This window comes from Tinamus guttatus, unplaced genomic scaffold (assembly GCF_059628265.1).
Source record: "Tinamus guttatus ecotype Peru unplaced genomic scaffold, ASM5962826v1 Tinamus_guttatus_pri_ptg000260l, whole genome shotgun sequence".
NCBI lineage: Eukaryota > Metazoa > Chordata > Aves > Tinamiformes > Tinamidae > Tinamus > Tinamus guttatus.
In genome coordinates, this window is record NW_028288794.1 from 3,409,095 (window position 1) to 3,434,610 (window position 25,516).

The following is a 25,516-nucleotide window of genomic DNA, read 5'->3' on the forward strand; positions in this document are numbered from 1 at the left end:
TCACATGCTATAAAACAGTTCAAGAGCCTTGCAATAATCTTTTCATTAGTTTGAGACACTTAAGAAGTGTTCCAATATTGAAACATCCCATATAAGCCTTAAGAGACAGGAGGGGTATAAATCCTACTCTCCCATTTCCTTAATGAAAAGGCCTAATAAAAATGTAAACTAATTCTCTCAGCTGCCACTATCCTGTCTACTGAATGAAGTCTTCTTTTACACCCTCATGTATTTATCTAGCTTTACAGCTTCTGTATCAGTCTGAGATTACTCATCCAATGTCACAAGTTGGCCCTGGTTTCTTCTCTCACTTCTTGTTGTACGTGTCAGGGTACAGATGGGGTCACCTGTCCTGTTAGCAATCCTTCCTCTTCACCAAAGTCCACCAAAGTCCACCCTCCCTCCGCGGGCCTCCTTGTCCTCTCCACGCAAGCAGACACCGACCTTGGGCTCCTCTGCTGTTACCTGCTCAGCAGCCGCCTCTGTCTCCTGTGCCCTCTGTCCTGCGGGTCCCTCAGGGGAAGTGAGAGTTTCAGGCAAGCCACAAACCGACTGCCTATCAGCAAAAGCGAGAGAGGGGGAATTCCAGCTCCTCATGCCTGACCTGGAAGCGAGTTAAGAATGCCCGAAGCACCTCTGAACAATCTGAAAAGTGAGCAGAAAACCCTGCAGCCTCCGGCAAAAAGCCAGGGGGTAATAAAAGAGGACCTAAAACACTAGGATGATGCAGAAAAGCAAGTTGTCTGGAGAATGAGTCAGGAAACGAATGTAAGCAAGGACCAAGCTTTTGTCTGAAACAACAATGAAGCGGGACCAAAACAAGCGCAGTTTCAGAGAGGTGTTGCAGATCCTAAGAGCAAACCACAGTTTTCTGATTGTCACTGACTGAGAGCAAAGCAGGGAAATTCACGCTCCGGCACTGAGAGAAGAAATCCAAAGTGTTCTGTGAGATCTCCTGGACACTGATTTAGACCATGCAGCTGAGCTTCATGTGGAGCAAGAAGGCTTTCACAGTGAGGGCAGCCACTTGTAGAGGGGACCCTCAAACCTGCTTCTCATAACCACTAAAAAATATATGTCTGTTTCCATTTCCACTCTGCTGGAAACAATGGTCAAACTAAAATTTATCCTGAAAAGTTGTCCTTTGAAAGAAGTACTTCATCCTGATTTCAGCGACCACAAGACCTCCAGAGCAGCAGAGCTGCTCAGCATCCAGGCCAGAAGCCTCAGTCACAGGCAGGCAGAGACACAGAGCAAATCCACAGAAAGCTGGGCAGACTTTGTCCTCCATGCCCTTCACCATCACAAGACTCTCTGCTTGGTACCCAAGACAGACCAGTCTTCCAGGCATTAAAATAACCTAAACCTCTTCTCTTGTCACCATGGATATGCAGATGTCCCCTACCCACACAGGAGCTGCCAGGCAGTAAGTGAATGAGGAGAACCTGCAGCAGCAGTTGCTAGGGGTTGTAACTGCTCTTGCAGAGTGAGTGCCTGAGCTGTCTTCCTCTTGCATCGGACATTTCACCATCCAGCCACCCAGCCAGATTACAGCCATGCACTTTACCACCCCCTCTGCCACATGGGCTGTGCCCATTTAGGTGCTCTGCTAATAAATGCAACAGCCGGGTATGAGGGCACACAGACAAAAGGGTTTCTGAGGTCTGCGTCTGCATCACCTGGCGCTCACCTGCATTTCCTGCACATGTACAGGTATCCAGAGGATATCCAAAAGGTATCCAGATCACACTTTCTTAACCTTGGAGATAGTTACTAGAGAAATTGCTTGTATCATGTGGCAATGACCTTAATTGACTTCTACCAAAGATCAATGTCCTTGGCAGGGCACTATGAGAAGCCAGGATGCTACTTCCCGAAGCAGGATAACCGCCTAAGCTCTGCTCCTGATTATGTCTGACCTGCAGGTTATCGAGACCCATCACGCAGGCCTCATTTTCCACCAAGGAGCAAATCCAGTGGCTACAGACAGCAAACTCTGTGGAGCAGAGAGGGTCCTTGTGAAAGAATTTGTGTTGGGACCAGCACAACAGAATACCCGCCAGGAGGCCTGTTAAAATAACAACTGCTACAAAAAGGGAAGCACTGCAGCACTGAGGAGGCCTGGACAAGCAGAGGGGGAAATGAAGGGCAGCCCATGTTACCTTTCAATGCCCTTGACCACTGGGTAGGGGCTGCCCACCCCTCTCCCATGTCGGAGCCCAGAGACTCCTGTGCGGAGCGATCGGCCCTTCAGCACTTACTGATGACAAGAGAAGGTGCAGTTTACACTTACTTTTACAGCTCCATTAAAAGGTCACCTGCAAATAAAAAAAAAATCAAGCACATTTAGTATTATGTGCTGAATGTCTCCATATAAACAGGGTTAGATGAGCATTCATCCCTCATGGAAAAAAAAAAAAGAAAAAGAAGGAAACAGGCACTGAACATGTACTTTGGTTCTCGTTATTCTCCTGATACAGAGTATCTCCAAGCAGTAGTGTAGCAAGGAGCTTCCTGACAGTTCTGCCTCCCACTGTTTCCAGAAAGCAGCCTGAAGATACAGGGACAGGAGAAATACAATTCCTGTGAACGGTGCATTCCTAAACATCCCTAAGAAACGTGGCAAAAGCTCGGGACTGATGTGAGGATGGCCTGCAGGCAAGGCTCGCTCCCACCCGCCCATCCCGTGGTCCTGTGCAGGGTCAGGAGGCCGTGTCACCTATATATACAAGGCTTTGAAATCCTATAAAAATACGCGGGCACTGCCTAGGGCCAGGGAGAGCCCTCTCTTGTGAAAGAAACCCTTCCCACAGCACTGGAACAAAACAGCTATTTCCAATTTACAGGGTCCATACTGCCTTCCCCCACCTTCTGCATACAGCCCTATTTCACTGGCCCATTCCTTCTGACCCCATCAGGGGAGCATCTCTGCACGTGCTTTAAACTCCCAGCTTAAAGACAGATGAGCACAGGCCTCTGCTCTGCTGAACGGTGCTGTGATGAATGCAGACCTCTCCTACCAATGCTCTTTTGTACCTTCTTATTATCAATTACCTTGTATAAAGAGAAGAAAGAATAGCCTGTAAGTTTATTACTTCATATCTACTTCTTTTCATTCTGATTTATAAACATACAGGCATGTCTAAGAAGATTAAGGGTTTTCCTGTCCTGTGCCATTGCTATGCCACGCAAGTACGGGCTGTTAGCTCCCATGTTCTCGAGTCCTTGCACAACCTTGATCTCCAAATCCTTACTTTACCTACTTCTCCAACGTGAGGCTTCATAAAAATATGTATTAACCTATTGTGTTTTTCGAAAAGTTGTTTAAATAAGGTCTAGCCCTCAGCTGCAAATCTCTGAAGTAAACAGTAGCTTCAGTGACGTAGTCTCATCAATATATATGGTCACTATAGCATTTGATACAGTGATATTTGATCATTTCCCCCTCTCTGACTAAGCCCGCCTCTCTGCTGTGTGTCCGCTCTCTGCTCAGGTCTGTGGCTGACATCACAGGCACGTGTCCCCTCGCCTTGCCCAGCAGAGAAGCAGGTTAGGGCAGTGTCTGGGGCCAGCTCCAGCTCGTGCCCCAGGGCAGGTGCCAAGCACGGGTGTCACCCAGGGCTCCACTCAACCCCCAGGCACCAGCCACCCCTGCCAAACCGGGAGCAGCTAGCCAGAAAAATGCCTGCTGGCTGGCACACCAAATAAACAGAAAATCAAACTTCAATCTGACAAGGCTTGTTAGAAGAGCAGACGCCGTGTTTTAGAGTAAGTCTTCCAAAGACTTTTCCACAAAGTAATGCTGACGTGGCTTTTTGCTTTGTCTGTCTCATTTAGCACCTTCCAAATATCAATTTTGCTTATATTTTAGTATATGATTAAAAGGGGCTAACTGTGTCTATAAAAAGAATCAAGCATGAAACAGTGGCAGGGACTTAGTTTGCTGAAACGTACAGTGATGACTGCAATTGCTGCTGAAACCTGAGCCAACCCTCAGTTTAAAGTGCCTGGACAGCACTACCTCCTACCCCAGCCCCTCAGCAGGGGCTTCCAGCAGCTCTCCAGAAAGGTACAGAGGAGCCGAGCCCAGCAGAGCCTGCAGCAGCCTGCTCGCCCACGGGCTGGACACACAGTTAAGCAACAGGGCCTTTCTGCTGCTCTCCACATAGAAAGGTGATGTAGAAGGAAGCAAACTAAGACACACACATGCTGAAAGAGTAAAATATTCTGGAATTAATTTATTGATTTAAATTAATTTTAGCTCTTTTCAAAATAAAATAAGTTGTTAAACTACTGTTAGACTACCAGGGGACGCCATCTAGTGAAGAGAGTTGAAAAAATCATGCCGCATGCTTTATTAAAAGGTTCATTTTTGCAGGGGGAAATTCTTATTAGTGGAAAAGCTTCAAGAATTAAAAAATCTTCAGTACCTAGGAGCATTTGCAAACGTGCAGCCTCACTTGGGAAACAGGACTGAACGACTTTATTGACCCCGAGTAATTTACAGAACCGACAGCCTAGAAAGAGCTGGGCTAATCGCATCAGAATTTAACGAGCACATCGTGTAATCTTGAAATGATACCAGGATACAGTGCAAAGCCCACTCAATTACCTTCCAGGGAAGAGAACAGCTACAGATAGGATTTATCTGATAAAATAATTTACATATTTTTGCAAGATTCTGTTTGTGTGTGTAAAATACTTGTTTGAAGTATTTAACCGGTTTTGCAATCCCAAAGACAGAAAAAATGGCCAGTGCAGGTTGAAACTCACTGCTGACTCTAAGCAGTGAAGCTCCTCAGCATCCGCAGGCAATGGCTGCTCGCTGTAATTAGTTTCTGCTGGAAATTGCTGGTGGATACAACTGGAAGTTTAAGTCCATTGCCTCTGCTGGCTCCTTACAAGAAAACTGGAATTTTGGGGCTGTATTCCAGAGTGATGGATCTAGGCAACCAAAGCCAATTTGACACGAACGGGAAGCGTCTCTTTTCATGGCCTACTTTAACCCTGATTGCTCTGCGTGTTCCTTGAGAGGCTGCCTCATTCTTTCCTTCTTTTCCAGAATTCCCAAGGAGAGTAACTGCAAGTGCACACAGATACCCCACAGCCAGAGCCACTGCTCAGCCCCAATTATTTTCACTTCACAGCTCTGAAGAAGGGTGTGGGATGGGACGAGACGTGAAGTCAGGAGCTGGGGACACTGAGAAGGGACGCAGCGAGTGTCACAGGATTGCCAGGAGCCTGGAGAGCAGAAAGCCACACAAACGCGCAAGCACAAGTGACCCCCTGGGTCGTGTTCACCCCAAATTCCACCAGCTCCTGCCACTTCTACATTTTGGTAACGCCACTCTGTGCTTTTCATCAGTACTGCAGGAATGGCTGCACAGATACCTGTTTTCCCCTGCTCTGCCTCATGCAGCATCTTCTCTGTTTGATCACTGTTTGATTACTTCAACATTCAGGGCTTCGTTAGCCTGCAGTGACATACGGGCTGGGCATCTGTGACCTCTTCTCATCTTGTCCTTCAGCTAGAGCGTGGAGAACAGAGCAGATGTTCAACTGTGACGAGCAACAGGTATCATTGCTTTGCCAGCGCTGAGTTTTGTGTTAGCAAGCTCCAACTCATACGCCTTAGTCTTGCTGGGATTTAACTTCCTTGTGCCTAATTCTGGGGTTACTTGCAGGCCTTAAATGGTCAAGAAACACTTTACTTTCCAAGGCTGTCATTATTTTGCAGTGAACACATATAGCAGGTAGACAATCATTTGCAACCTTATTGGGTATTCTAACTATCTTTCAGAAATAACCACTTCTTGTCAGATAACGCTTAAATATATATGTCAGGGACTAAATTCTGCATTTCAGCAGCATTTGCACATCTGCCTTACCAAGCCGGATGACATGCACAAAACAAGAATTTTTGCGAAGCCACTTTTCAGAAACAATCTTACTTGCATGATATCAAACTTACTTGATGATGTCTTCAGACCAGAAAGTAGGAAGACTTGAGATATTTAAGTAACTCAACGCTGACATGCAAAACAAAATATAGTGTTCCCATGAAAGCTTAATGGAACAGGGAAGAGCTTAGTCTAGCGGAAACACAGGCATGGGAAAGTGACCTTTTCTGACACCAGATGGACTGCTGCACTATAAAACTACTGGAATTATGTAGATCCTTCTGCAACAAAGTGTTACTAACAACAGTTTTGATGCATTTCCTGAAAAGCCACACAAAGCACAGCAGAACTGCCATAACCCCAGCTGCCCCATATATCCACAAGTGTCTCCTAAATATGTTTTGATGTTCCCTTTGTTTCCCTACTCCCAGACACTCATTTAAAAAGAAAAAAAAAAAAAAGAGTCAGGGGTATTAACTAGAAAAAGATCTAAAATACAGACACATGCTTGAGTACATCACTCATACATACACGTAATACACATCTCACAAAACAGGTTTAAGAGCATTCTAACACTGCAGTTTCCTTCTAAATGGGCCTACTTTAATATCAAGCCCTTAACAGAATGCTAGATGGCTTTAGAAGGATGGGATATTTTCCCTTCCAATTAAGAAAGAAGGAAAATATTTTGTAGATCTAATCTTGCCTGCAGGCTATTTTTTCCTCTCCTTTTTAAAATGCCAACACTTAGTACTTAATTATAAATCTGGAGTTTTGCACAAAATGGGATCTTTCTTAATCTCTCGTTTGCTCTGTGTTTCTCTGACCTAGAATTGTAAAGCTCTTTCCTAAGACTTTTACCATTTCTTTCTTGTTACAAAGATATCCCTCTTACTAAACAAGCAATAGAACAAATCCTGATTCTACTTAAAGCACTGGAAAAAGCAAAGTTTCTGCCAGGAAATTCTGCATAGCCAAGAATGCTGGCTAACGTACATCGCAGCTTCCAGGGCTAACTCGGTTTGCACCAGCTAAGAACCTCACCCAGGAGCCACAACTCCCCAAGACACACGTCCCCTGAGGGAGCAAGGGCGAGCAGGGAAAGCTCTCCTGGATTCACGCTTAGCCCAAGGATTTCCCCACGCACTTAAGCCCTGCGCAGGGTTCAGTCCTGTAACATCCTGGTTTCACCGCGCGGCTCCATGGCCCAGGCCGTGCGGGACTGTAGGACACGAGTCAGAATCCAGCTGTGCCACGAGGGACACGGCCCTGAGGTCCTTGCTGGGGAAAGCAGAGGGCTGCCCAGAAGGAGCTGCTGCCCACTGCCTGCATCACTCTCCTCCTCTAGGCCACTGATCCTCCAGACACCCATGTGAGTTCTCACCCAAAGCATCTGAGCAGGACTATAACCCATAGCATTTGCTACCCGCCTTGAGATTTCACTTCTGCTTCTATATGCTTGTTTTTTTCTAAAGTGCAGAACAAAGAACATTTGCCTTGAAAAACACCTCTGAAACCGAAAGTGAGAAATCCCATGAAAAGCTACAGCTCTAATTACTTCTCTCAAGGGGACAGCACAGCGTTTCTGCATCTCCATCTTGCTTCTCTTTACCTGGAAATCTGTGAGACTATCTTTAGTACAAATGGTCATAGCTGTAGGGAAAAAAATACCTACACTACATCCTCAACTCATCATCTAAATAACAAGACATAAACTCTCTCAGAGAATTAGCTTACATTTGAAACATTTTCAAAATATTGTTTTAGCTGGGTACAATAGACCGCCATACAATGTGACACAGCAAACACAGGGCTGCAATTAAACAGCTGGCAAACAGCCAGGAGGGGATAAAGGCCCAGGCTGCCACTTGCTAGACGATATATATGGCTATTTTGGCAGCCAAAACTGAATGTGATAATTGAGCCGTGACACATGAAAAAGGCCACAATCTTCAGGGCAGGCCTTGCTGAGAAGAGAACAAGCAGCAGGTACCACGTGCCCACGGTGCAGCGAGCGTTAGGAGCGATGAGGAGACCCGGCTCGTGACACTGCAGCGGTGCAAAGCCACCCTCCATCAGTGCTCCCCACTGCTCTGAGCAGCTATGCACGGCCAAAGAGAAAGACAAATGTGTAAAGCCCTTGATGGCAGGAAATATTAGGGAAAAAAAGGAGAGAGAGAGATCTGAATAGTCTGAAACCTTGTCTTGTTTTTTTCTGTATTTTTCAATATCAATAAGATTTTTATACAGCAGCATTCTTATCCCCAGAAATTATACAGCTCCTTGATTTGATTTTCAAGGGAAAGAGCCCCAATCTACATACTTCGATGTAAAAAAAAAACATACATAGCAATATCTAAAAAGTAAACAACCCTTCACAATCACCTTTTTGCTGTAAAAAATGATGACTGCTGTGCTGAAGACATGAAGAACACGGTAACGCTGATAACAACTGCAGTTTGGAAGACCAAGTCCACGGTGTTTTTCTAGGCAACCTGCAAAGACTATTTCCCTGCATGTTTTATTAAATAACCTAAGGACACGACAAAGAACAAATGTACCAAGACATGGTTTTAAGTCAATACCCAACAGTTATGTGATTACACTCTATCAAGCCAACGTGCTGCCACCAACTGCATTTCCATCATAGCAAAGGACTTGAAAGCCTGCACACTGTCAACCCTCATCCCGTTCATCCACATAGTTCATGATCTAAAATTATGCATATATAAAACAATAGCTAAATATAGGCTCTGTAATAGGAAAATCTTTGAGGAGCTTGCTTCCTAATCTTACCCTAAGATTAACCCCATTAACAGTGTATTCAAATTAAGAAATTGCTTGTGTATCTTCCCTAATCGAAAGCCACTGAATATGCGGAGACATTAAAAAAAGTTAAGGGAATTGACACACAGTCCCATTAGCACCAATATTAAGAAAACAGATGCACAGGCCTTCATAATTTTAATACCAGTGAAGCAGAACTGAATCCGGTAATACTGGGAAAACTGCTGGAAATGACCCTGTATACTGAGCAACCAAGGAAACGCCAAGAATACAGAACGGAAAAGTGACCTTAAGTTAAACCAAATTTCTTGCCTCTTAAGTCCTAAATATTAAGACACTCTGAGACTCAGGATTTCCTCCCAAACAAACTGCTTTCCATCTCCAAAAGCTCAAATACCCAAAGCAAACGTCAAAAATGAATGGCTACACCAAAGAAACTGCATCAATACTCCACTACACACTAAAAGCAGCGTGCAACAAGCAACTGTAATAACTGCAGAATCTATGTTTATAGTATCTTGTAAAACTACCTCTAATGGCTGGGATAGTCCATTAAGTGTCAGTAAAGAAAATGAAAAAGCTTAGAGATGAGGTCAGAACATGTACTTTTGGCTGCTGCTTGAGGAGATGCACCAAGTGTGTTAGATGTGTCTGAGGAAGAGCAGATTTCTGAGGGTGTGCGATACACAGGACCGAAGAGAAAAATGAACTTGGGATACAAATTTCTCTACCTCACAGATTAAAAGGAGCTTAAAGGGACAATTGCAAAGATAAATTGATTCTGCTGATCCATCAGAAATATCCATATTATTGCAGGCATTATGGCATATTATAATAGCTCAATTCATTAAAGAAATTGAGTCTTGCTTTTCTTGTCCCCTGGACAGTGGTGGATGCACAGGCATATTATTCTGTAGGCTATGCCAAATGATGTTTAGTTTCAGTTGAAACAGGGCCAAGTCATGCTCCCTTCAGAGAAGCATTTAAGCACTCACACAGTTTCCTGAAAAAGGTGAGAACGGTATGGGGTACCTTTTCTGACTCAATGCCAGAAAGCTGACAGGTAGTAAATAAAAGTGCATAAGGAAAAGAGGAATGAAGAAAAATGAGTCTCTTTTTTTAAAAAAAAAACATAATTTATACACTTGCCTCTAGGCTGAAAATCATTTGAAATCTCAGTAAAAATAGGAGAAACACACTTTGTTTCTCTTCTCACAGAAGTTGGAGCTTATTTACTTGTACAAACACCCCTTCTCCAATTTATATATTGTTGTTCTATCAGATCTTGAAATAAATATTTTAATCAAGACATCTGCATACCTGTAACATCACGAAAATACAGAGGCATGATGGTAACTTTGGGCCAGCCGTGAGTATTAACCCAAATGAATGGATTTCAGCTGAATGTCTTTTCAATGACACTGAACTGGTTGCCTTCAGCCAAACCAGAGTGCCACACAGATCACCCCAGGTGAACAGCCACGTCTAAGCACTGAATTACAATAACCAGGGGAAGGCCAGCTACTGATTCGTGGCTTTCACGAGGAAGCAAACTCTGATCCGCCAGCATTTAAAAACCTACAAGGAAAACAGACTTTGCACCAGAAAAGAAAGTTTCTACAGCTACAGCCCAAGGAGATAATGGGAAAGCACCACTACTAACAGGGAGAATGCATAAATCCAGGCTACTAATGTAGTCTCACAGCTGAGAGAAACAAATAAGTTTGCAAGATGCAGAAATTTTGCTTTTTTGTGGATTTGGCATTCCAGCCTGACTGCAAACCCCCAGTTATTAAAAGAGAATTAAATGTCATCCAAAAGTAAATTTTCATATAGGTTAGGGGAAAATATGACGGAAAACTGTTTCAAGACAAGAAGCAAACATAAATAAGCGAACAGCAATACAGAATGAGAACATCTGAGGACTGAATTAAACTGTTCCAGACAGAGAAGGAAAGACTGAGTAGCACAGATGAAAACAAAGATTAGAAGTAGAAAGTAGTTTATTTACATGTATCAAGGAATCAGGGAGGTATTTCTTGTTACGACTACAGTAATTCTATTTGACCTTTGGGCATTAGTTACTGGTTGTAATTGCAAAAGAAACTTTGTCTATAAACACAAGGAATTATAGGTAAAAGTTTTATTCTCTGCTGCACACCGTAGTGGTTGTAAAAAGGTGTGCCCTGGTATCACATAGGACACTAATCCTCCCCACAAAGCAGAACACCCTGGAGTGGATAACATTCTCTGCAAAGTAAAGCCTCTCTTTATTTATATTCTGGCACACTTTCGCAATGTTTACCTTTATTCAACAAGCTCCCAAATTACTCTTATTTTTTTTTCCTTTATATTTTACATTTAATAGAATAGCAAAGCTCTGAGCACCTGGACCATAATTAAATCTATAATTCATCCAGCAGTATGAAGACTAATACATAAATAAATTAACTCCACCTGCCAGAAGAATTCATAACAGAGGGAACAATTTATTGCAGACTCCAAGAATGAGAACGGAAAAGCTCTGCAGTAGAGCTCCTGTCTTTCAAATTATACTCAGGAAGATCTTTTTCCCCCGATGCCCATTTTAATGGGGTTGGAGACTCCAATGCCAAACCTTCAGCACGAGGCCAGGAAATCAGAGGAGCTCCCGATGCCCTTCTGGACGCAGAGCAGGACAGCAGCGCGCGCCGAGACGCGGGCCCAGCGCCGCTGCTCCGCAGCCGCAGGGAGAGCCCCGGGCTCGCGCGCTGCCGCATCGCTGCGGCGCCCCAACGGCAGCGCCGAGGCCCCGCCACCGTGCGCAGGCCGTGTCACTGCCCGCAGCCCGCGAGATGGTTTGTACAGCCCACAGCTGTGCAAGGACTCAGGTGAGCCCCTGTCCTGCTCTACAGCAGAATGAAATCCAGGGCCCAGCTGCCCCCAGGTGACAGTTAATCTCTCCAGCCGTGCTGGGCTCTCAGGCTTTGGATCTAATAAAGCTGACTGCATCTAACACAGGTGCTGCACCTAGAAAGCATAAAGCTGTTACCGTGCAGTACCTTGCAGACCCTGCAAAGCCAACTGCATTAGGTTCCTTGATGGTAAGCGGCCAGCATGCAAATAAGCCCAGCAAGAAGTATCTCCACAGTAACATTACTGTACTACAAAAATTGCTCACTAGATGATTTATTTCTTTTTCCTTCCCACCTTCCCACTAGACTTCAGAAGTTAAAGGGTCTTTAAAGTTACCAAACCAAGAACATTTCTGGGCACATATAAGTTTGGGCTTGGACCTGGGGCAGCCTGCTCTCTCCTAAGTATCTGTTTTCTTTCCTGGACTTTTAACAAGCGGAAAACCAAAGTGCTATTTCTATTGGGGCACTAGTATTTTTAAACAACTTTTCTAGCTACTTAACTTCTCCAAGTGGCCACTATCACAGAAGTGGGCATGTGGCAGCGCAGCTGGAGAGCTTCCCGGCCTGGACGGTTTTCCAGGAGGATTTTAAAGGGGCGGTATCCAGCTTAGTTCAGATCTGGAAAGAGATATGCTCACTGTCACTCCTCTCTTCTTAGCCCTACATTAAAAAAAAAAAAAAAGACCAAGTCCCCAAGCCCAAGGATTTCCTTTGCCAACCTTCTAGCTAGCATTGTGAGGACAGCTTCATTTTGGCTTATGATTCCTGGACTAGCAATGCTTTGCCTGTCTCAGTGCACAGAAAGCCTCCCCAGGCATTTCAGGTATGAAATGTGGACCCTGGCAATTAAATATTTTTTAATAATATGTCAGTGTGACAAACTGCCAACCCTTAACTGTTCGGCTGATAATAGAGAAGCAGTCCACAAACATCTACCCCTGCCTCCAAGCCTTTCACAGGCTTCAACTTTTCTCACCCAAAACCACCTAAGGTGTGAGTATTTAAGGCCCCAAATTAACTTAGTTCCATACAAGTTGCCACAGAGCAGAATCGACTTTCAAGTTTTGCAGAAGGTTCTCCAGTATTTAAAGGACACTGAAATAACATCCCTGGCAAGAGCAAGGAGGAGATGGAGGCTGCAAGGGCTACAGCACCTCCAGAACCCAGGGGGGTTTCTCCGTGCTGCCGAGACTCTAACAGAGCTGCTGAAGGCGGCTGCACGGTACCCTGTGCTGCTAACCCGTGTGCGGGGCTGTGCGTGGTGAGCAGGGCTATAGCACAGGTCGGGCTGGCTTTGCAAGGGAGGCCAACCTTCGTCTGCTGCCCCATTTGCAGCTTGCCCAGGAGCGGTGCGGATGGTTTCTGGCGAGGGAGGAACCCACCTCAGAGCTGTGTTGTGAATCCTTGATGCTGGCCTTTACATTTGCTGCCGCTGCTGGCTGCTTTCCCAGTGTCTGCACCCTTGTGCATGCCTCGCAGAGGAACTACTGAAGTTTATAGCAGCATTAACTCATCGGCTGGAAACCCGCCAGGCTGCTTACATTTTCACTACCGCCTTCTGAGCCCTGACTCCGCAGGGCGCTTGACATAGGATCCGCGGGCAGAGGCCGCGTGCTGCACCACTACTGCAATGTGCTCGATCCAGCCGGGCAGTGTGTGCAGATGCATTAGAGCTTGCATAACTCCTGCACGCTGCCTCTGCCAAGCAGGGGGGAAATGTCCCTTGCTTTTGTTTACCTCAGTATTAGAGGGACTTACATGTCTGGAACAAAAGCAGAGTCCAACGGCAGAGCATGTGACCCAGCAGAAGGAAAGATCTCTGGCACAAGCAGTGCCATTAGCTTCTCGCAGGGCTGCTCCACCTCTGGGGAGCTGATGCTGTGCCCCAGCTTATTGCTAGGTGCCAGCAGAAAGTGGCAGCTTTGTGCAAGGGAAGCAGTGCTCCTGACTCCTCGCAAGCACAAAATCAGAGCCATTACAGCTTTCCTGAAGAACCGTTCGTATCTGGTCTTTCTCCCCATGGATTTGTGCAGTTGATCATTATCCCTACTAAGTGCTGTGCCTTGCAGTCCTAATTATCAAATGACATGCTATTTTTAAGGTAACTTCTTATCTGTCTGGGTCACTCTACATTCTAGTTCTGTCCTCCAAGGTGCCCACGGCCCTCCCTGGTTGCTGCTGCCTGCACATGTGATAGCTACATGCCCTAGCCCTGTATCTAATGAAAACATCATTACTAATGAATACGGGTCAGTCCTCTACAGACCCTCTCTACAAATCCTTCCAATTTGAACATAAGCTATTGGTAACCGCAGTTCAGTGGCATTTTGTCTGTGTCATCTCTTTCCTCATTTGCTTTTGGAAGTGACACTTAGATCTAGCTGACAGTGGTGACAACAACTGCTGCCATCACAGTTCTGAGCTGGACAACAGTGTAGTGCATGGGGACACTCTAGAAAATGGATGCGAATTAATGCAAGCAGCTAAGGACTCATTCGTCACTGGAAGTTACTGACTTGAAGTACTAGATCCATTTAAAGATAAAATATAGCTCCTGGTTTGTTTAATGGCAGATGTGCTCCTGTCCTGGATGGCAATTAGACATCCTTGCTCCTGCCTCCTAATCTCAAACATGCTCAAGGAACTTTGCAGGACGGCTATATTATGTGTTTCATACACAAATCCTAGTGAACCAGTTAAAATATCCCTGCATTTTTATATGAAGTAGCCAACCTGCTTTCAATAAAGGGTTTAATGTAGTTTTAACTGATTCTCTTACTTGCACTTTGTTAATTTGGGTTAAAATTAGGTGTCTTGAGGCTGTAAAAGTAAAGATCACATCAAAGAAACATAACTGATGTACTTGGGCAAATCAGTCTGGGGAAATATTCAATGTGCTTGCCCAGTTACAAAATAAATCTGACAGATTGGCAGTGTTGAGCAATATGCAGTCTGGGTGTAGAAAGGAAAAAATATACACGGTGCATTTTAGTCAGCGTTGTCATGGTCTGAAGAGGCTTTGTCCAAATAGATATTTGAAATGCAGATTTTCCTCTAGATGTAAGAGCAATTTACTCAATTTACTCCAAGCTCTTACATTATTTTTCTCAATAATGCTTAAAGCAGTATGTAAACAGCCTGGTCCTTCTTGGGCTCTTTCGATTGTTTCCCAATAAAGGTTGAATGTAATGAGGTCAAATTTCTAACACCAGTTAGTTGGGTGACAAATGTTTCAACTATTTAAACAACCCTAAAGCAGATACAGGTTGACATGAATTTCTTTTATAGTTAGATACAGGTTGTCACAATTTTTTTTCTTTAGTTTTGACAGTAATGCTACCAAAGACTAGTGAACGCTTTTATAAGACATTTTGACTAAAACACACTTATTTAAAAGCATGTATGAAAGCACTGTGGACAGTTCTTCTGCAAGGGCCTAAACTGAGAGTTTGCAGGCATGAAAACTTACTCCTGTGAGTAGATATGTTTACTTGTGCTGCATAACTCTGTCTTCCTTATGCCACTCATATTTACTTGTATTCTCATACACTTGGGGGGGTAGTTTAAAAACCTTGTTGTGTTGCTTGTAAGAGGTGGATTCTAGTACAGAAAAACATTAGGCATTTTAAGATAGTGGATCTGTCACCTATTGCCAACTGAAAGAAGTAATTCAAATATTCCTACAATTCAATATATTCAGAAGTCACACAATCTTCCACTCTTGCATTTATTAAAAACAAGAGCACATTAAACAACATTTCAGCCATACCTAATAGTTGTAAGCCTCTTGCTGAAATGCCTTTCCAAGCTTGTTTCATCCCTACACCCAAGTAGTTTTGCTGACTGCTTGCAGATTAGGTAACGGGCGCTCTGTGTGTGTGAAGATGGCAGGAACGGGCTGTTACTACAGACAGACAGAAATACCTGGCATCTGATGGCTGTTTCCTGCCAGCCTGACCTAAACTGTACTCCTTTTGTAGGAAAGAGGAAAGGACAGAAAAACCACTTGACAGAAATAGTTGCAGCTAAACTAAGTTAGATAAACTTATCTTTAAATTGCTCCAAGTCATTGACTTATGTTCAGAGATTAACAATGACGGAACAGGTGACCCTGCTGGAGCAGGGGGCTGGACTAGATGATCTCTAGAGGTCCCTTCCAACCTCAACCATTCTGCGATTCTGTGAATTGCTTCAGAGGGAACTGCAAGACTAATATAAAGTAATATTTGAGTATTTAAAAGATAGCTACAGATGGGATCTTACAGGATTTGTGAACCCTCTTAATTTGTACTTTTTCAACTATAAATTCTAAAGGAAGTGTCTAAAAATAATGTGCATTTGTATTCTCAGAACTCTTTTGTGAGCTCCAGCTTTCTTTTCTGTCTTGTATTCAGTAGTGAGCAAGTGCTTGGGAGTAATACAGAATGAAAACTATAATGTAACTCTCAGAAGATACATTATAAAGTAGGACTAGAGTGCAGCTTCTTAATTTGGCTCATTCAACTTTAGCACAGGCATTTTTGTATATACTCCTAATACACTGTCTCTTACCTACCTTAATCAGTGTCTACAGGGAACCATTTAATCATGACTGGGATCTTCAAAGCAGAGGTAAAAAGGCACAAACAACTTTTTTCAAGAGACTAAGCATAGCTTAAGAGAGAGAGATTTGCCCAGTAAGAAATGAATAGAATAAATGAGTGGGGAAGCACAAGTTAAGAAGATGCAGTCACATGTTTGTGCTATTGTACAGGGCTATTTGACTGCATTCAGAATTATCTTCCTCCTACAGATTTTAAATAGCAACAAACTAATGCCTGGCTTTGACAGAGGTGAAATGAAAACGTACTACACTTCAGAAACAAAGGCATGGATTGACTTATTAATACCTGCGTCTGCAAAAATGCTGTGTGTGAACAGTTCTCTGGGTGGGAGGGAAGCCCAGCAGAGCAGATTTGAATGACCCATTGAAACTGCTCAGGCCGTGCGTGTACCTTGTCCCCTCCCTGGGGGAAGGCTTTGCAGTAATGGCACCAGCCGACAGTCACCTCCACAGCAGGACTGGAAGAAGCCACAGCTGTGCAGGAACATCTGCCACAGGCTCCACTGTTTGCAGAGCAAACATTTGCCTTTAATCTTGCCATAGAGGTGAGTATGTTAACAAAAGGAAGGCTTCGACCAGATCATCTGCAGCACTTTTTCCCTTACCACAAGGCCGAGGAACGGTCCTTGAATCTAGAGCTACGTCTGCCTGCCAAAGAGGCCGTGCCGGCCGTGCTGGCGCAGCAGGTCCCTGCTCCCCGCGGTGCGACACGGCGCAGCCGGGAGCGCAGAGCTGCGGTCCAGCCCGCTGGGGACCGGCGCAGCGCGGCCGCCGCCGAGGCAGGAGCCAGCACCTGCATCCGCCAGGGCCTGGCTCAACATCTGTCCAGCGGGTTAGGCTGGCAAAGCTTTTCAGCACAGGATGGGCCCAAGATGCAGCACTAACGAAATGGACAAGGGCAGTACAGTGGGAGCACAAAAATCCTACTAAAACAGCTCGCTCCTGCTGCGTGCCATACAAAATACATTGGTCTGTTTTGTTTCCTGCCAAACTTAATACGCTGCAAAGCAATTCTGTGCATAGGGTTCCATTTTTTCGAGAAATGGCATAAAATAAGCTCACAAGGACACAGTTATTTAATGCAAACATGCTATGTCAATATACAAATTAGGTATTATTCAAACAGGCTGCACAAAGACTATATGACAACTTTCTTATATTTTGTCTTTAATAATTGTCTTTAACCTAGCTTTATTATGCACACAATGTAACTGAAAGCCACTGCAGAATAGGTCATTTCTAGGAACGTAAGTTACAAAGCAATCATAGCAGGAATCAAAAACTAACAAAGTTTTTAGTCTGCTAGTCACAACCTCAGGCAATTTGAAATGAACAATTCATAAATTATCTACTTAAAAGTCTAGGAAATAGACAAATAGCAAAAGCAACTGCTGCCTTTTGTAGTATTACTCGAGAAATCACATTAGAAACTATTAGTGGTGAAAGCATGAAATTAATCTGAAAAAATCTTCCAACAGAACCGGGTTCAGGTGCTCAGAGGTCAGAAGCTGTGACAGAACAGGGAGCCTCTGCAGTGACCCAGGAATCTCTGCCCTTGTAGGAGCTCCCCTTTTCTAGCAGCAGCAGGAGGAGAGCTACCTCGTGCTGGAGCTGAGGTATGCTTGTGTCTCACTTTTTCAACAACCATCTGAAAAGATGTCTTTTTTAAAAATTATTTTTAACTTAACAAAAAGGATAAGAGACAACTATCGAACAGAAATCAAAATATTCAATTCTCACACTTGCATGGGAAAGGTGCACTGCTTTGCAAATTGCACAAATTAAGATCTCTGTGGATGCAATGACTCTGATATTTGCTCTCATTTCCTATAAAGCTTATGCTAAACTGGACTTGCTATAGATGAGATTGTAAGTTACAAAAATAGTTTTGTATGGGTGTTACTAAATTTAATTAATATCGCGTTGAACTTCAAAAACATTCTCATGAAGATGAACAAGGCTCGTTTCTGGAATGGAAATGAGGAGGAAAGACAAGGAGCACGTTCTAGTTACTGCGGATCAGCAGAGCTGCCAGGAACAACTGAACGAAGCTGCTATAACTCACTGTTCCTGGGAATGGTCCCCTTTCCGCCAACCCTAAAATCTAGGAAACGCCTGAGTGCCAGAGCCAGGTGCACCCTGCTCCACCTGAGCTGCATTCTGAGCTGTGCAGGTCAGAACAGTCCATATATAACCTCAGCTATAGTGCAGCGACCTCTGCTCAAGAAGTTTTATGTCGTGAACTGAAAATAGTTATTCCAGATATGTCAAACCTATTTAAGAAAATCTCTGCAGCATGAATTTGCCATGCATTGCATGAAAGATCCCTGGAACATTATTCTGGGAATGCATAACGGTGGGTTTTGGCACATTTCCATACCTTGAAGCATGTATAAGCACTTGGCCATGGTTTGAAATTGAGCTGCCTAGGAGCAATAGGGCCAAGACCTTTTCTAGCTTTCCATTATACTATTAAAAGCACAAAAGAAATTAAATACAGCACAGTGCATTGACTGTACTGCTTTGAGGGAAGCCAGCAAGAGCGAGGAAAAGCAGGATCAGACACCTGTCCTCAGCTTAACCGTCTGCCCTAGTGCTGTGCAGCACCTTGCTCCTATCAGGCTCATGCGTTAGAGAGGAGAGAATATAAAGACAAAGCAGTGCTTCATTTCCTCCCCATTAGCTTTGGTGGCTTACAACAAATCTAATACTGTGTCTTCAGTATTCCACCTTCCTTGGAAATTGCACCAAAATCCACATGAATTTAGAATACGACTACATTGGAGTGAAGCTATCCGCATTAAATATTTAACTTCTACACTTGGTACCCCCAAGGATGTAATCTGTATTTGCACACTGACATGACAACATGATTTGTCTACTAGGACACTGTCCAGTCAACTGAAAAGAATCTGAAATACAGGGCCAGCCTCTACTGTTGAAGCATGCAGAAAATGATTTAAACATTTCTACTGTTTGTCTTTCTGCTACCCCAGTGCCTAAAATAGAACTTAATGTACCGTCCAGCCTTGCTCAGCACACCCAAGAATGGAGATCTCCTGGGGCCCTAGCATTTCTATAAAACAGATGTTACAGTAATAGATGTGACTGTGGGAAATCTAACTGCTAAAGAAGCCTACATAGCTCTTGCATGTGAATTATAGTGCAACAGTTGGTGTCACTTTTTAAGTAGCTAAATCAACTTTAGATCATTTTGACAGAATTGGATTAGGGAACAACTCTATGCGCAGTTATCCTGGCAGATTAGAAGGGGCAGTAGCATCAAAGTGTCTAACACAACACAGGAGAGCTCGATACGTGGTTCAGCACTTGTACCTAAAGGAACACTTACTATTTTGCATGTGCCTTTATCATATTAAAAAAAACCTTAATTTTATCACTTATGTAACTAGGTAACCAGAATGACTCACTGGCCAGGAAAATCAGTTGCTAGTTGTACTCTGGCAATAGCTCCAATCCTGCAACATGCAGATCTCAAGTGACAAGGCTGTGCTCTGCAATGGGGAGCAGGGGGGAGCGTGACATGAAGAAACCTTCTGCACAGCTTATGACACAGGGTTTATGACTATATACCTACGTCCTACAGACTTCATTTTTTTTACATTACAAAAATGGTAAGGGGTGCTCTGCAGCTCGTTGCATGACAAGGCAGTGAAGTGAAAGTGTCATACGCCTGGGCTCGGTTTGTTGCCTCATCGCGGCTTCTGCAGCCTACAAGGTGTATTGCATGTCCTTGCCTTCGACCGCTCTGCGTGCAACAGCTGCATTTGCCTCCCCATGCAGAAAGGCCCCTTCTAAAAAATGTCAATTCCAGTGTAACAGTAATCCCTCAGGCAGTGCAATCCTGCCCAAACGGTTCGCTCGAAAAACCCCGAAAAAGTGCTATTACAGAAGCTGTGGTCTCTTGCAAATACTTTTGATTTTTGCAGGAGGTAGAAGTACATTCGTCATGCATTTGCTCTTGAGTTAAAGGGTTTAATTCCTCTTTAAAAATACTCCTGGCGACAGAGGCAAAATCTTCCTCATTGGCAAAAAAATAATCTCTTCCCCCTAGGCTATGTAGAAGAGAAACTCAGATTATCTTAAATGCACTGGTGGGGTGTGTGTGTGTGCAAGGGGGTTCATCCCTCTCAACAGCATTTCTGGGCATCTGGCAGTCCCAGCTCCCAAGCAGGGCTCTTGGCACCGCTCTTGTGCCAGCAGCGCAGAGGGGCCCATTTCCCAAGTTGCTCAGTATCAGGTGGTACTGGAGGGGGGTGAGGCTTCCCTTTCTAAAAGCCAAGCTGTAACTTGCTGTACACAAAACTGCCTCACACTTTCTAAAATCAGTTTTGCAGCAAAGTGTTTTATTTCCCTTAAATGCTTTCTCTCCTACCATGTCCCATTTGGGAGCCCGAGCATAAAGCGCATGACAGACTGAAGAGCTATGCGTACAACAAAGAGCTGCAGCCTGCGAGCAGCATGACTTTTTAAAAGACACTTGCTCTCCCTGCAGAGTTTGCCCCTGCTGAAAAGAGGGAAGCACGAACCGTGCACGCAAATCCATCAGACTGCCACGGGCAGCCCACGCCACAGCCCCCGCGGTGAGGCACCTTCACACCGACTGCCCAGGTTTGTCCCTGGTTTGTCCCTGCCGCGCAGCGACACAGGGGAGCGCAACTCGCGTCTCGCTGAATTAACAAGACACCTGCACCAACCCTTGTCAGCAAGACAAACAACTCTAATATAACACCAGAAAGCACTCCCAGCCTTTCTTTACATGTGTACAATGCTGCCTCGAGCACGTGAGCAACTAAACTGAAGACACCTTGCAGTCAAATCGTACTGGAATGCATCAAACCAAAGCAGCGTTATTTAAATGTAGTTTTACGGCAAATTTTACAGTGGATGCTCACAGCTAATGAGAATTTTTATGCATCCTTTAAACAAAAGTTAAATACTTAAAATATTCAAATAAATTAGCTATATTACTATTTTCCCCATTAACCAAGTGCTCCAATTCCCTTCACTTTAAGACTAAATCACATAATGTTTCAACCTTAAAACTGTTTGTTTGTTTGTTTTTCAGAGGAATAAAAAGCACCTCTCCATTGAGGAACTTCCCTAAAAATATCCTTTATCAAGAGACTACTACAACACTAAATGACAGGCACAAAACTCAAAGGTAACGCTTCAACTTTTCTAACTATTAAGCAACATATCCTAGGAGAAAACATGTAAAAATCGTAATTCCTTATCTAATTTCAGCATAAAGCAGTAACTCTAAATCTGGCACTCAAAAAACAGTTCAAAATGCATGCAGGCACTAAGCTTCAGCATATGATAAAGTTGATATTCATGTTTCACAAATACAGTGCTCAGTTACAGGAAAATAAGCAGGAGACACCTCACTATATATGTCAGTTGATAGAGACTGCACGTCCAGCATGCAGACAACAACACATCAAACTTCAGTATCCACCGTTCCCGACACGCTTGTGTTCTGCAGCACGCAATTTTCAAAAGGCACCAGTTGTAAACACCAAAGAGTTTCCCAGTTGTTAGCCCGAGTACATTAATCTCCTACCCCTGTCCGCAATTTAAGAAGTTGCCACATACCTGCAGTTAGGGGGAGGATCGAGGGTTATTTCAGCTAGCTCCTTCTGGATTCTGTTGGTGAAATGAGAACAGACACAAAGCATGTGAGATAGTCTATAGAATAAATCAGGGAATTACACTGCCCTCTACCACCATGCAGTTAAATGCAAGATTGGCTTTGCCTTCAGTAATGCTAACATGGCTGCTTCCTCTTTGTTCTCAGAGGCATAACCCAAATCCCAAAGCAGAGAAACTTTGCCGCTTTTTTCCTGCCCGATACTGTAAATAAGCAGAACGCTTGCAATGCCGTTTGATAGGGATTTCCCACAAGAATTCAGAAAAGTAACTATTTTCATATCCAAGCACTCCTTAGCAGAGAGATTTTCTTTTCAAGCTAATATGCAAATGAGGGGGGGAGGCTGCTCGGGAATATTCAGCGCCGGCTCCAAAGAGCGCGACAGACCTGAGGCTGCGGCTGGGGCCCGAGCAAACACCTCCTTTCCAGGGGCTTTTACTGCGACTTTGCGGCGCATTTAAGAAGTAGCTTGCAGCTCTGCCAGACTGCTCGATTACTGGAATAATCTCTGTGCATCAAGTTTGCTTCTCTGCACACCTTGCACTGCCTTTCTTCCCTGAAGCCCATAGTTTGGAAGTAATCTGTGAGCTAGCTTCACTCTGCCCTGGAACAGCCCCTCCTGAGGTGCTAAGGTCCAAGGAGGAATGCTGAAAACTTTTTGTCTGTTTAATAGTTTGTTCAGATAGACAGGAGGTTAAGATGTTAAAAGATGCACGGTAAATTCGTCTTGAAAACATAAAATAAGAATTTTCTTCCAAAGAGGCCCATAAAAGCAAAGCTGTTCTTTCCTTTAAATAAGAAGCATTAAAATAGGAACTAATAGAAGCTGATCCAAAAGCCCTTACAGTAGTCACACTGAGTTCAATCAGACCACTCAACTATGTGAGATCCATGGAATTAGACACACAACTACGCAAAATCAAGGCAAGACGGGAAAACTTAGTCTCGAGTTTCTACACGAGGTATCATGGACTTTTCAGAAAGAGACAAGGAATGATAAATTACAAAATCTACACAGTGCTTCCATAATTCTTCCTTCTGGAGCCAGTCCTATTTCAAAGTGTTTTTTTTTAAAAAACACAGAAGTCAAAGCCACCTAGTCATATTCTGCAGTAATATTAAGGCACATTTCAAAAAGTATTTACTGAATTAAGTCCAATACAAAATTCCTAAAATGCTCCTAAAAATCTGAACTACAGTATTCATGCTGAATAAGCAAAACCCGAAGCTGCTTAATGAAGAACTCCTATGCATTCTTATGGATAATCTACACCTCTTCTTGCTACAGGATAAACTTAATACTTGCAAAGAGAAGGAACTCTGGGGAAAAGGTTGGAAAGTTACTTTTCATCTCAAAAGGCCATGGGAATGAAGGGATTTAAAGCTCGCTTCTTTCACACAGCTGAACTTGCAGGAAAGCGTCAGTTTCTTGAGAGCGGCACTACCAGAAAGTTACACACAGGTCGAAATGCCCCAGGTGTGGCCGAGCAAGCTTCCCAGGGGCTGTGCTGGTTAACTGCAGAGCCCACCTATGGGATCTATGGATCCTAAGGCAAAAGACACGCTTAAACTGCTCCCGGACAAACTGCAGAAACTTGGTTTCAGGCATGTAAGACTGTACTGCATTTTGACAAGAAAAGCTAGTTGCAGGGCCCACAAAACCCAATTGTGCGTGTGTATGTGATTTCTTTAAAGTGCATTTCATGTCATTAGTCTGTAGGCTGCTAATACATCCTAGGACACTGCCCCACAGCAATCCAGATGGAAAACCAATTCTATGAAAGACACCTGAAGCTCACACACATGCTCCTTCACACATCCCTACGAAGATAAAAAGGCAAAAAGACCAAAAAACAAACAAACAAAAATAAAAAAAACACCACACAGCCAGTAAGTTCCCAAGTCCTTAAGCAACTCCTCAAAAGAAATACAACAAGTTTGCTAAACTATTACCCCGGTAAGATTTGGATTAATAATGCCTGACAGACACCTGCATTTAACATGTTTGTACTTTCCTTTCTTGTAGGGCTTTACAAGAATCCATCTGCACGGAAATGTGCCATTGCAAATACTGTGAAAAATTTTTATTCTCACTTTTACCTTTTAGCACTAGTAGATAGCTTAGCAGTAGTTTTGCTGGATAGTTTGGTGTTTTTCTTCTGCTGGGTTGCAGAAGGTTTTCTTTCTTCCTGCTCTTCAGGTTCAGGTGCTGGGGGATCCCTCTGATCAGCATCTGAGCTACCACTGCTGGTACTCGGACTCTCGTCGTCTGACCTCTGCCTGTCACTGGACATCGTGGGGGACTTTGGGGGACGGACGGCAAGACAGGCAGGTTAGTGCCACGCTCGGGACCATCTCCTCCCATTCCCCCAAGTTCTGAAGAGCACTTCCGAACTGACGACAACTCCGTGGCACGGAGAAATTAGCCCAAACGCACCTCTTTGTCTCATCCTCGGCAAGGGCTGCCGTTTGACAGCTACGAGGCAATATTTACACTTCTGGAAATACAGATATTTCCAATTTTGAAGCCCACTCACATTTTTTTCATACTTTAAACAATATGCCAATTGTCGACTTTGTTCTGAGGCATGAGACAGATTTAGCAGGGTACTTAGGCAAGGCACATTAATAACTTATGACACATTGTAAATAACAGACCTCACCGAGAATGTTTTTTAAAAAGTCACTAATACCCTGTAAATATTTACACTGGAGCAGAGCGTTTCGTGGGTCCCCCCCACTCTCCGGCACAGACCCCGCTGCCGGTGACACACTCGGCTGCTCCGGGACCCAGACACTCGCGTTTAAAGGGCCGCGACGGGGCGGGGGGGGGGGCACACGAGGGTTTTTTCCTTCTCTTTTCTCCCCATTTTTGCCCCCACAGGCTGCATATGGAGCAGCCCGGGGCAGCGGCCGCCGCAGGCCCCGCACGGCGGAGCTGGTGGCGGGGGGGGGTTCCCGTCCCGTCCCCCCTCCCCGCCGGGCCCGGCCCCGCCGCCAGCACCGACATGTTGCAGGGCGGCGGGGGGGGGAAGGGGGAGCTGCCCCCGGCGGCCGGGGGGGGCCGAGGAGGAGCGCGGCGGCGCCGGGAGCTGCGGCGGGAGGGAGGGAAGGGAGGGAGGGAAGGGAGGAAGGAGGGAGGGAGGGAGCGAGCGCGGCAGCCGCCCGCCCGGCCGCGCTTTGTGGGGAGCTCCGCGCCCAGCGCGGCGGCGGCTCCGCGCCCGGCCCCGCTCGCTCCGCGCGCCCCGCGAGGCGTGAAGCGCGCGCGGCAGCAGAACAAAGCTGCCCCCCCGCCCGCCCGCCCGCCGCCCCCACCGCGCTGCCCGCCCGCCCGCCCGCCCGCCTGCGGCAGCCGCCGCGCCCGCCGCCGCCGCCGTTACCTTGGCCGGCGCGCGGCGCCGCTGCTGGCTCGGAGGGGCGCGGCGGCGGGCGGCGGGGCCGGGCCCGCGGCGCCCGCGGCGGGGACGGAGGCGGCCGGGGGGCTCCCGAGCGGCGGCGGCGGCTCTGCGGCCGGGCACTGTGCAACATTGAGAGCCGGAGCAGGGGGGAGCGGGGGGAGGCGCTGCGGCCGCGCCGCCGCCGGGGGGCGCTCGCGGCACCGGCACCGGCTCCGCGCCGCGCGCGCCCGCGGGCGCCCGGGGCGGCCGCGCGCCTC

General features: G+C 45.3%; 1 protein-coding gene across 1 annotated transcript in view; it reads right to left on the reverse strand.

Annotated features, from left to right (window-relative positions):
* UBE2E3 (ubiquitin conjugating enzyme E2 E3) overlaps nt 1-25,305 on the reverse strand; it is a 43,491-nt gene extending 18,186 nt beyond the window's left edge. The window contains exons 1-3 of the mRNA XM_088526990.1: nt 25,242-25,305; nt 23,962-24,164; nt 21,807-21,857 (exon numbers count right to left, since the gene is read on the reverse strand). Of these exons, the coding sequence (XP_088383116.1) occupies nt 21,807-21,857; nt 23,962-24,155 (245 nt within the window). The 5' untranslated portion in view covers nt 24,156-24,164; nt 25,242-25,305. The remainder of the gene's footprint in view (nt 1-21,806; nt 21,858-23,961; nt 24,165-25,241) is intronic.
* Between the last annotated feature and the right edge of the window lie 211 nt (nt 25,306-25,516).